Genomic DNA, 12,583 nt, shown 5'->3' on the forward strand with positions numbered 1-12,583 from the left:
ACAGCTTTCTTCTGCTTTGAATGTATTAATAATAGATTCCAGTGACCAAATAGTTTAGATCTCTCAATTGAATTAGGAATACCTGATCAAGTCTTGGAACATTATGTTCCCCATATTAACTATCCTTCTTAATTCTATTTTTATATACCCCAAATACTAATATATACCAATTATAAGACAGGGAAATATCTGTAACTGATCAGTTTTTTATTTATTTACCCTACCTCTGTAGTTTCAAACAAAGAGTTAAGCAGTATTAATTTGTAGTGTTGTGGCTGAAACTTTGTCATATTATCTGTCTTTACAAAGGAGAACTAGACCAAAATGCTATATTTAAGCAATCCTCTCAAGTATTAGCAGCCAGAAACCACTTTTTTGTTAGATATTTTTTAAATGAACAAAATACTCCTTTAGATACTCCCAAAGCTAAGTGAGGGCTGTATAGGGCAAGAACATCACCCTGACCCTGCTTTAGGGTTATAAGACACTTAGGACTCTTTGGAATTCTTGTAAGTACTTCCACCTACACTTCACTGGAATTGGTTAAGTACCCTCGTAGGGTGATCTATAATTTATCAAACCAGGACACTTCTAAGAATGAAAGGGGAACTAACTCCCTGAGACCCCAGGACAATAGGCATAAACTGGACTTTCCTGACATAACTGGGATGTATAGTTCCCCTAACATTAGAAAGAGGCAAGCTTCTGCTCTGTTTTAATATGCTACCTCTAGTTTATTTGTTTCAAATAGAAGGCAGAGGTAACAATGAACTTAGCCTAGATAAAAAACTGTCGAACTCTCAGATTCTTTCTGAATGTAAACATGAAGTGGCACCCCTAATTATTTCAGTAACTGTTTTTCCTTCATAATCGAGAAGCACTATTTACTATGGTAGTAATGGGGCCATGATATATTAAACTTCTACCCAAATATGTCGATTAAAAGCTTTATATTTACTTTAAATATTGATCACATACTTAAAACATTATTCAATAGTCAAGTAGAAAAATAAGATCCAAAACAAACTTTATTTACATAGGACAATAAGGGTACTAATAACTCAAATACTGAATAATTAAGTTTTGGGTTGACTAGAAGTCCATGATTCACCACGACTACTTTATGGAAGCAGTATAAAATTACATTTGATATTTTTCTCAGTTCTCTGGCATTCTTCAAGCTTGCAAGGATTCAGAACACTTTAATGATAGCTTGTTGAACAGCAATAAAATGAGATGATGTCCTTAGAAGTCAGTCTCTCACAAAAAAGACGTTATATCCAAGCTCTATCAAAGCCCCAGCCAGTAAGGCCCATAAAGGAATGAAGACATAGGACAGATTCATGGTAGTAAACTGTTCCAGTTTAGCACAGAGTGCAAGGCAGAAGGCTAATTTAAGTAACATTGCAATGAGGTACCAGGCTTTTTTTTTAATATTGTGTGATCCATGTCGAGGGTCAAAGCCAGACTTACATCGCCCAGCCATTTTCACAATCAGCATGACAAGAAGGATAGTATCAAATATCCAGACTGGAATAAATATGAGGAACCAGTTCCAAGGTGCCTTCTCATCCAGTTTCAACACCAACATGATCAAGAAGAGTAATGTGAAAAGCCAGGTGAGTAGTACTCTCTGAGCCAAGGACATTCTCATTTAAACAGTTTAAAGAGGCTGTTGCAGAGTCGAAAAAAGGGAAATATACCCTAAGAGAAGGAAAAAAAGTCAAGATTGTTTTGATACCAGAAAAAAATTTTTCTATTCCTGGTTTACAAAGCTGGCTCTTTCCAGCTTTGTAAAACTGATCTATATTTCTGTTTTGTACTAGTACTGTATGACTGTTACTGGATATGTTCTAATATCTGTGAGGTCTAGTACCTATTTGCCATTTTCTTTTCCAGAATATTTTCTACTATTTTGACCTTCCACGTTTTTCAATGCTAAAATCACTAGTTCTTAAAAACTTGGAATTTTGATAGGAATGCATTCATCTATAATACTTAGGTATAAGCACTTATTTAATCTTCACATTATAGGTTTACAGTATGTTCCATACTTACTCACGTTTTTTTATCAACCTTGTGACCAATGGGAAAAGGGTAAATAGAATGGGAAATCAGAAGCCAGGCTGCATGAAGTTGGGTGAGGAGTTAACAGAAGATAATGAAATGCAAACAGTTGACAACATTTTATTCCTTTGAAACATTTGGAGAAAAGAAGATGAAAGGTCAGGCATACAATGAGGATGACAAAGGAAGGATCAAGGGCTTCCCTGGTGGCGCAGTGGTTGAGAGTCCGCCTGCCGATGCAGGGGACACGGGTTCGTGCCCCGGTCCGGGAAGATCCCACATGCCGCGGAGCGGTTGTGCCCGTGAGCCATGGCCGCTGAGCCTGAGCGTCCGGAGCCTGTGCTCCGCAACGGGAGAGGCCACAACATTGAGAGGCCCGCGTATAACAAAAAAAAAAAAAAAAAAAAAAAGAAGGATCAAGAACAAATTTTCAGTAAAGTAGGAATCTAAGTATGATTATAAACAGAGGGAAATAAGCCACTGGGCAGTGATAGATTGAGGATGAGAGAGGACACTTGATGGCAACAGGAAAAGATCAGAAGGTAATGGGTATGGTAACAAAAGCATGGGTGATAGGAGTAAAAATGCAGGAAGATAAGAAACAGGGAAAAGGGGAGGAAGCTGGCTAGATAAATCAAATGCCCTAGACTATCATGTCTTAAGTAATTATATTTTAGAACTAACTTTGATTGCTACATCTCTACTACTTCAAACAGTGGGTGACTGTCATGGTGCAAGAGTATATATCTGTTGCATTTCAATAGTGACCTATGAATCTCCTAGCTCCCTTCTTTCTCTTATACCCATCTGCCTGCACTCAACTTGTTTACTTGGCTGGCAGATACTTCATACTGCACTACGAAAAACAGATGCTTTTGCTCCCAGGAAGGCATTTTCCGTGCTGGTCTCCTTTCCTGGCCAGAGGCTGCCATTGTGGAATGTGGGACTGACTTTGGAAGAAGAGGTGGAGAGGTGCGTACTGATTAGTAACTACAGATGGGTTTCACACTGTAAATTGAATTTGCTCAATTTCCATTTCCAATCGATCTGGCCATTTTTATGGACTTTTAAAAGGTTTACGATAATACAGTTGCTTAAACGTAACTTTTCCATCAGCCAGCCACTGGATGAGTCAAGCTTCATTTTTTCTCGTAAAGAACTGAGTAGCAACTGGTCACAGGAAGGGAGCTGCATTCAACATAGGTACTTGAAGACTGGAGGTGAAAAGGCTGCAAAGAACACAGTCTTGTGGCTACAAGTTCTATTATGTGGGATGCAACAAACTTTTGTATGCACTTTTACTAAAATGCCCTCGATTGGGAAGCACTCTGTTGATATTTAAATGACACTTGAAGGATTATGGATGCTGGGGTTCAGTGATGACCTACAACTCCGATTTCATTAATTTATTAATAAATCTCTGTTAACTTATTATATTTGTTTCCTACTACTACTTTCTTCTTAAAGAAGGGCGGTGGGGGGGGGGCAGGGTGGAGGGAGCTGCATACTCCAAAACAAAAATTTGTTCAAGTATTTCTCATTTGAGGTGGTTATTTCTTGCACCTGCAAGATAGTTAAGTATATGCTTATCCATTGTTAAAACCTGCGCTTCCCCTAAATGGCAATCTAAAGGCCCCCTGCCCACAGTTCAACGTCTCGGTACCAGGTGTGTGGGCTTGATCATTTGTCCATGGTGCTTGCCACACCATCTCGCATTTCCCTTCTCTCGCGACTGCCAGTACACTTCCCAGTGAACTCGCCCCATCCCGAAGACAGTTTTGTTTAATGGGCCCCCAATACAGAGCTATTCTAAACAATGAGTCACTTTCTAAAGGCTCCTGCTGCAAAAGCCTTGGCCAACCTGACCGTCCTTCAAAGGAACAGCGTTGTGCTTACACTTACCTGATTTTCGGGCCTACTTGTCTCAGAACTTCAGGGCGTTCCTAAACTATCCTTGCCCTTCGTCTTCGAATGCCGACGGTCCGCCAACGGTGCCCTATCCGGACTCCCCCCATTCTGCACTGTGGGACCAGTACATTCTGGAGTCGAACGCAGTTCTTGTACAATATGATCCACAATGCAAACAGAATCCCGGTGCCAAGAGGTGTATGTGCGTTTGGGACCGGGAGTGTGAGGGGGTGAGGGGATGAGGGACGGCGACACGGCCCACGGAAGCATCTGGAGGCCAGGGCACCGGGGGGTGGGGGGCGCGGGGGGCGAGTGCACTTCGGAGGATGCCGGCTCGTTGGAGCCCCGAACTCACCTGGCAGCGCCGCTGGCTGGAGAGCGCAGAGGGGCGCGAAGATTAGGAAATTCGCCAGTTTGGATCCTTGGCCTTTTCCACCACGCTTTTTCCCCCATTAAATCCAGAATCCGTCACATGATAATCAAGAAAAAGATCTCAGTTCCGCCTCTCCAAACAACCACAGTGGAACCTCTCTCAGGTCTACCTCGGGGCCGCGCCCACATCCGGGGCAGGGTCTCACCGCCCTGGGCTTACCCTATAGGTAGAGAGAACGCCAATCTGGGTTCAGAGGCCCCCTTCCCTGCGGTAATTGGACCATTTGGCCGCCAGTGCCAACCAACCGACTTTTCCGTGCGATCGGGTTTGTCAAAAAGGCGGCAATAAAAGAAGCCAGTAGGCCCGCCTCTCTACTGCTACGGGCTAGGAGGAAAGTCAGTCTAAGCATAGCCGGGAGCGTCCGCGGTCCCATTGGGCGCACAGATGCCAATCAGACTTGCCAGCGCTCCGCCCCGCCTCCGCGGGGCGCCCCGCCCCTCCCCTCGCTCTCCCAGTCAGCGCGCGGAGACTGCAGGCTCCGGCGCCAAATCCTGCGGGAGAGGGGGTGGGGCGACGGCTCTGGAGGCAGTGCGCCCGCGGGTTGCTTCGTTGTGGCTCGTCAGGCTCCCGTGGCGGCGGCGGCGGCGTTTGCCTCGGTGTCTCCCGCGCGCACTCCAGCCGCCTCCTAGCGGCGCGGCGCCCTTTCCTACGGTAAGAGCCGGCATCACCTCCGCGCTGAGGCGGGCCGCGTGGAGGTCGTTGGGTTCTGACAGAAGCGGAGGATGAAGCTGGACGAGGGAGGAGAAGAGCGGCGGGTGGTATGGAGGTGGGGGGTGTGGGGGCATCGCGTAGTCCTCCCGGCCCGTGACTTCCTCGGCAGCCGCCGGCACCTGCGCTCCGGGACGCTATCATTTGGCCGGTGGCGGAGGCTCAGCCTCCCTCCTCCCGAACCCGCGCTGTCCTCGAGCCTTGATGGTGATGGGCCGAAGCCCAGCGCCGCCTCCCGCCCCTCCGCCCCCTCCCAAGTCCCCTCTCCTTCGCTTCCTTCCCCTGGCGCTATGTTTGGGGCGCGTCGGGTCCTGGAGGGAGTGCGGGGTCATCGGGTGGCCGAGCCGGGGTCGGCGGGGAGCGGCCAGCTAGCAGTCGGAGGAGCGGGCTCGGGAGGAGGGGGCGACCCTGCGCGCGCTGGACGCCGACTGGAGGGGGTCGCTGCCCTGCTCCCACTGAGCGGGCAACAGTTTAGTTTTCTGATTCCAGCACTGACTGCGGAGCTGGCGCTGAAATCCTTGGCATGGGCCTTAAAGGGATATTTCTTGTCTGGAAACAATGCCGCGGTCCATCAGCGTGCTTCACCTTTTCTTATTTTTATCTGCCTGATGTTGACAGCCAGTGTTCTGGTATTGTTCCTTCGAGTCATGGCTTTCTAACGCAACACCTCCTTGTAGAACTTAAGAGATTATTCTGTCACTAATCTGTCACCCTTTTAATTTTTAGCCCGGCCAAAAAAGGCCCTGCTTTATAACAACATATACTGTCTAGGGAAGTACAGAATCTGGAACAATTTATTAATCTCTATCTACATACCAAGTAATTTTAAAATTCGTGGTGAATGTGTTAGGTATTTTGTTATTCACACTTGCTCACTTTGTTAATGGTATATTCTGTTTACTTTGAGATTGGTTGTTATTTATGGTACTTGGATTTTAGAGCTTTTGGTTAGCTTTAGCCAACTAAGCATTTGAAGATTTTTCTTTTTTTTTCCCCTTTGAGACTGGCTATAGCCTTAGTGTTTGCTCTTGTTTCTAGGGATTATGTATTTTTAAAAACTTTTTTCTCCAAAACTGGGCTTTTTCATAGATTTTTAAAATTTTAAGGGGGAATTCTGATAATTTGGAAACTAGGCACTTTAGCCTAAAGAGCCGTAAAATAGCATAACAATATAAAATCCTAACTTTTTGGAGTAAGGGTTGGTAAGTTTAAGAGAAGGAAATGGGTATCCTCTGTCAGGTGTAGTGGCTTAGCCTCTAGATTCCAGACCAATATGGAGGTGTGGTGAGAATGAGCCATGCCTGAGACCAGACACAGGTGGTTCCAGGAGCGTTTTCTTGCAGGGGAAATAGCCTGCCTCCCACACAGGTTAGTTGTGTTCCTGCATCAGGTAGTATTAAGTTAGGTGGTAGTAAAATAGGAAGTGTCTGTGTTCCAATTTTCAAACTTGCTGGTAGGGCTTGAAAATGTGGTGAACAAATAAAATATAGTATACAGTGGGGGCACTCTTGCATAGTCAAGCCTCCAAGAATAAACTTTTTTTGAGTCCAGACTGGCACTGGACAGTTGGCCCTAAAAGTCAAGTAAGTGACCTGAGCAATTTTTAAACCATGAACCTTTTTGGCTAGTCCATTTCATTCAAAATTGCAAGGAAATTTTTTTTAAAGTTTTTATTGGAGTATAGTTGATTTACAGTGTTGTGTTAGTTTCAGGTGTACAGGAAAGTGAATCAGTTATACATATAGCCACTCTTTTTTAGATTCTTTTCCTATATAGGCCATTACAGAGTATTGAGTAGAGTTCCCTGTGGTACATAATAGGTCCTTATTAGCTATCTATTTTATATATAGTAGTGTGTATATGTCAATCCCAGTCTTCCAATATACACCCCCTGGTAAACATAAGTTTGTTTTCCACATCTGTAACTCTATTTCTCTTTTGTAGATAAGTTCATTTGTACCCTTTTTTAAGATTCCACGTATAAGCGGTATCATGTGATATTTATCTTGTCTGACTTAACTTCACTAAGTACAATAATCTCTAGGTCCATCCATGTTGCTGCAAGTGGCATTATTTTATTCTTTATTATGGCTGAGTAATATCAAGATTATAAGGAATTTGTACTGAAAAAGGCTACACTAGACTGAGCCGAAGAAAATTTAGGGTAGCACGTAGGAAAAGATGAGGATTGTCTATGTTACCTCATTTAATCCTTTTAATCCTAGGAGGTAGCTACTGTGATTACTGTCCTCCCATGAGTTAATGTAGGTTAACTCATGTGTTCAAGATTTCTCAGCTAATAAGTTGGTGGAGGTGGAATTTACATCTAATCAATCTGATTACAAAGCTTATATTCCAAGCTGTTGTGCTTTCCCATCACAGTAAAAATGGCTTCATAGAGATTTGGTTGAAGGAGAGTAATCAATGGAAAATAATGCTGCAAAACCATAAACTGAATATTCAGTAACGCTTTGAGATCGTTGTATAATAGGCTCTGTTGAGTGTTGCTGGGAGGTAAGGATGGAGTAACCTTCCCTGTCTTTGAGGAACATCCCTGTAGTGGGAGAGAGAGATATTTGAACGAATAATGGTAACACAATGCAGTATATACTATAAGAGAGTGCCGTAGAGTGTGTGGTTTCATGGAAAGAGAATTCAGTTAAAATTCAGACAGACCAGCGTTTGAATTCCTGTTTTGATTTGTGACCTTGAACATGATACCAAACCTTTTTCATCTTTAGTTTCCTTATCTGTTAAGTGGAGAGAATAATGTTTCAAAGGGGAGTATTAGTATTAAACAAAATATGTAAAGTATTGTCACATTGGTAAGCCCTGAATAAAGAAGAAGGAAAAAATAAATTGAACAGAGTTGAGAAGGGGTTGGAGGTTTAGCAGGGAGCTATCTCTGGAACCTAAAAATGTGACTGATAATTTTGATTAGTGGGGAGGGAAGGCATCAAACACAGAACACACAGAACACACAGAACTGGGGGCAGGAGAACCGGAATATGGATTGTTGAGGGAATGGCAAGTAATTGTGGCTCTGTATAGAAAGTATTTTTGAAGGCCAAATTTAAATGATAATTGTATAGAAATGTGGCTGGACAATTTTAGTGGTTATAAATTGCATACTTAGATACTGAAATTATAGGAATATCTCAAGAGTTTGTGCATTGTTACATTTTTATTTAATATTTACCTTTGAATACTTATTTTCCCTACTGTCAGTTAAAATTTCATTTCCAAACATGTTCAGGCAAGCAACTATTTCATTATTTCATTGGGATACTTCATTCTAAGCTGTAAAAGAAGACTAAGGCAATTGCACCAAATTTGTGAGGTGTGTTTTGGGATTATTTAAAAAAGAAGAATCTTGGGAATTCCCTGGAGGTCCAATTGTTAGGACTCCGTGCTTCCACTGCAGAGGCCCTGGGTTCAATCCCTAGTTGAGAACTAAGATCTGCAGGATGCATGGCTCGGCCAAAAAAATTAAAGTAAGGTAAAGTAAAGAAGAGTCTTAAGTGATTGATTGCCTTCCCTTAACCACCCCCCCTTACCTACTCTATTGCCATATAGAGTCAGTATTGCAAACTACCCTTTGCATATGTATACCCTTTGACTGTCTTTTCTGAACTGAAACTTGAGATGTGACTGTTGGACAGAATGTTTTAAATTGAGACTGTCCTTGAAAAATCTAAGAAAAAGTCCCATGGTTACGTCTTCCCCTCGGGTTAGCACAGAACCGTAAATACTCCCATTGGATTTATTTATTTATTTATTTATTTATTTTTAACATCTTTATTGGAGTATAATTGCTTTACAATGTTGTGTTAGTTTCTGCTGTATAACAAAGTGAATCAGCTATACGTATACATATATTGCCACATCTCCTCCCTCTTGCGTCTCCCTCCCACCCTCCCTATCCCACCCCTCTAGGTGGTCACAAAGCACCGAGCTCCTCTCCCTGTGCTATGTGGCTGCTTGCCACTAGCTATCTATTTTACATTTGGTAGTGTGTATATGTCAGTGCTACTCTTTCACTTTGTTCCAGCTTACCCTTCCCCCTCCCTATGTCCTCAAGTCGATTCTCTACATCTGAGTCTTTATTCCTTTCCTGCCGTTAGGTTCATCAGAACCATTTTTTTTTAGATTCCATATATGTCACATTGGATTTATAAATGTGGATCCCTTTATAACCAGAATCATATGACTAAGTTGAAAATATTAAGTGACATTTAGGAAAGCTGCAGTTTTAGTCCCAACTTGTTAGCTTCATGTAAATTGCTAAAATGACACAAAATAATAGAGGTGAGTTTTCAGATGAGAAAAAAAAATTACTTCCTAGAACAGGTAATTTTAGAGGACTAGGAAAGAAAATATGCTGGACTTCATTTTGAACAGGAACTAAAGCAGGAAATGGCGGTGCCTGAACCACAACCTGATAATAATCGTAACATGATTAAATTTGACATTTAATGAGAGGAAGTAAAGGCAAAAAAAGTGTACTGTATGCAGCTTTCCAGTTTCAAAAACAGTAGGGGAAGGGACTATTAAAAGTGTATCTACAGAAAGTTTGAAGACATGTAGTAGGCACTCATGTTTGTTTCATGAATGAAAGCACCTTAGTCATACATTCAGTAAAATGTCTCTTACAGGTAGCAAAAAGCTTATGAAAGTTATGTGGCACAAGTTTTGGTGCTCTACAGACCTAGGTTCAAGTTTCAATTCTACAGTCCACCAGTTTTCTAACTTTGGGCTCATTATGTAATCTTTTCTTTTTAAAAAAAAATTTTATTTATTATTTTTGGCTGCGTTGGGTCTTCGTTGCTGCGCGTGGGGCTACTCTTTGTTGTGGTGCGTGGGCTTCTTATTGTGGTGGCTTTTCTTGTTGAGCATGGGCTCTAGGCACATGGGCTTCAGTATTTGTGGCACGCAGGCTTCAGTAGTTCTGGCTGTTGGGCTCTAGAGGGCAAGCTCAGTAGTTGTGGCTCGCGGGCTTAGTTGCTTGGCGACACGTGGGATCTTCCTGGACCAGGGCTCGAACCCGTGTCCCCTGCATAGCCAGGCGGATTCTTCACCATTGCGCCACCAGGGAGTCCCCTCATTATGTAATCTTTTTGATGCTCAGTTTTATCTAATCATAAAATGGGGATATCTACTTTGCAAGATTTTGAAAACTAAATGAGCTAATATATGTGAAGCACTTGATTCATTGCCTGGCTTATAAGACTTGCTCAAAAAAAAAAAAGATCGCTGCAATTGTTCAACTAAGTTGAGCAGGTATACTTTTTAAAAAAATACAATTCTCAAATAGAGTAAGGAAAGGCCGAAAATGGCAAACAAAGAAAACCTTAAAAGGAGGCAATGGATGTTACATAGGTAACAGGCAGTGTTGAATAAAGAATTGAATCATTGCAGCCACATACAACAAAAAAAGGGAAAAGATAGGGAGCGAGCTTCACGTTCTCAATTTTTTTTCTGAAGAAAGGAGGTCAGACTCATTAAACCAAATAGAGCAAATAAATAGGGTTTTGCTTTTCTAAATGACAGTAAAAAGATCACTGAAATTGGGTCTCTTGTACTGTGAATTAAGTATATAGGGAAAGGGACTTATCTTCTCAACTCTTTTAACTACCTTCTTACTCCTCAAGTTCTTTTAACAGAGAAAAGCCATTGTGCAGTTAATTGTACAGTTACAGAGAAGGCTTTAATTGCAAGTAATCCTGGTAGATAGAGCAGCTTAATTTACACAGATCCCCTAAATGTTGATTCTATGTATTAGTCACATTGCCTACCAATCTACCTTTTGGTCACTGAATGTCTAAATGTACCATATGTTGAAAAATTAAACATATCTTCTTGTTCTCCGCTTGTATTCCCTGTTTTAATGAATGGTTCTGATGTTCAAGCCAAGAATCATGGAACATCCTTACTCTTTTACTCCCCATACCTTTCATGTCCAATCCATCACTGCATCTGATTATTCTCTCTACTAATTATCTATCTTTTAATCATGCCCTATCCCAACACCTACCCCAAGTTAAAATACAAACGCTCATTGCCCACAACTAGAGAAAGCCCGCGTGCAGCAACGAAGACCCAACGCAGCCAAAGAAAAACATTAAATAAATAAATAAATAAATTTAAGAAATGCTCATTGCCACTGACTTATTTCATGCCCTCATCATTTCCTTATTGTCACTAGTCTCTACTTTTTTTTTCTGGCCGCGCGGCATATGGGATCTTAGTTCTCCCGCCAGGGATGGAATGTGAGCCCCCTGCAGTGGAAGCATAGAGTCTTAACCACTGGACCTCCAGGGAAGTCCCAGGTCTCTTTACTTTTAATTTAGCCTCGTACTAACCAGTTCTCTACACAGCTTCCTTCCAGAATGATTTTGTTGAAATACTAACATAACCATATCAAACTTATATATCCATAGTGCCTGCACATGATAGTTAATAAATACTTGGTCTCTCCATGTATCTTAAACTTAAGACAATATTAAATGACTTGCATACTTATGCCTGGAGTTTTCTTTATGGGAAAGATTTTAACTACAAATTCAATTTCTTTAATAGACAAAGGGTTTTTTATTTCTTTTTGAGTGAGCATCTATTATCATTTGTATCTTTCAAGGAATTTGTCAATTTAATCTAAGTTGTTAAATTCATGGACATAAAATTGTTCATAATATTCCTTTATTATCTTCTTAATATCTGTAAGATTTGTAGCAATGTCCCCTTTCTCATTCCTGACTGTAAATTTGTGTGTTTTCTCATTTTTTTCCTGTTCAATCTGACTAGAAGTTTGTCTGTTTTATTGATACTCTCAAGAACCAGGTTTTGGTTTTCTTTATTGATTTTGTGTTCTCAATTTCAATAATTTCTCTTCTTTATTATTTCCATTTTGCTATTTACTTTGCATTTTATTTACTCTTGATTTGCTAGAATCTTAAAATGTAAAATTAATTTGTTAATTTATTGTCTTCTAGTATAAATGTTTAATGCTATAAAATTCCCTTCTAAATAGTGCTTTGGTGGCATCTCAAGTGTTGATATGTCGTGTTGTCATTTTTGTTCAATTCAAAAATCCTTGCTGATTTTGTGATTTCTTTGTTGACCCTATTGGTTATTTAAAGGTATGTACCCAAGTCTTCCAATATTTGGGGATTTTTCAGATGTTGATTTCTGATTTAATTTCACTGTGGTCAGAGAACATACGTTGTGTGATTTGAATTGTTTTGAATTTATTGAGACTTGTTTTATGGCCCAGAATATAGTCTCTCTTGGTAAATGATTCATGTGCACTTGAAAAGAATGTTGGGTGGAGTGTTCTATAAATGTCAGATCAAGTTGATTGATAGAGTTTTTCAGATCTTTTCTATCCTTACATATTTTATGTCTGCTCGTTCTCTCAATTTTTAAAAATAATTTTATTTATTTATTTATTTATGGTTGTGTCAGGTA

General features: G+C 41.0%; 2 protein-coding genes across 7 annotated transcripts in view; one reads left to right on the top strand and one right to left on the bottom strand.

Moving 5' to 3' along the window:
- Positions 1 to 1,010: 1,010 nt before the first annotated feature.
- Positions 1,011 to 4,532, bottom strand: TMEM60 (transmembrane protein 60). Of its 2 annotated transcripts, XM_073809600.1 has the most exons (3): positions 4,331 to 4,532; positions 3,970 to 4,088; positions 1,011 to 1,704 (listed from the first exon to the last, which is right to left on the bottom strand). In XM_073809600.1, exon 3 carries the CDS (start codon positions 1,652 to 1,654, stop codon positions 1,253 to 1,255), a length of 402 nt encoding a protein of 133 aa, XP_073665701.1. In that variant the 5' UTR covers positions 1,655 to 1,704; positions 3,970 to 4,088; positions 4,331 to 4,532; the 3' UTR covers positions 1,011 to 1,252. The 2 variants fall into 2 exon arrangements, with proteins under 2 accessions (XP_073665701.1, XP_004320434.1); XM_004320386.4 differs by lacking the exon at positions 3,970 to 4,088 and having other exon boundaries at positions 4,331 to 4,527.
- Positions 4,533 to 4,775: 243 nt separating this feature from the next.
- Positions 4,776 to 12,583, top strand: part of PHTF2 (putative homeodomain transcription factor 2) — a 112,823-nt gene continuing 105,015 nt past the window's right edge. For 3 of the 5 annotated variants that reach the window (XM_073809590.1, XM_073809592.1, XM_073809591.1), the window contains exon 1: positions 4,776 to 5,059. In XM_073809590.1, the coding sequence (XP_073665691.1) occupies positions 4,793 to 5,059 (267 nt within the window). In that variant the 5' untranslated portion in view covers positions 4,776 to 4,792. The remainder of the gene's footprint in view (positions 5,060 to 12,583) is intronic. The other 2 variants (XM_004320387.4, XM_073809593.1) reach the window with 2 other exon arrangements.

Source organism: Tursiops truncatus, chromosome 9 (assembly GCF_011762595.2).
Source record: "Tursiops truncatus isolate mTurTru1 chromosome 9, mTurTru1.mat.Y, whole genome shotgun sequence".
NCBI classification, from domain to species: Eukaryota; Metazoa; Chordata; class Mammalia; order Artiodactyla; family Delphinidae; genus Tursiops; species Tursiops truncatus.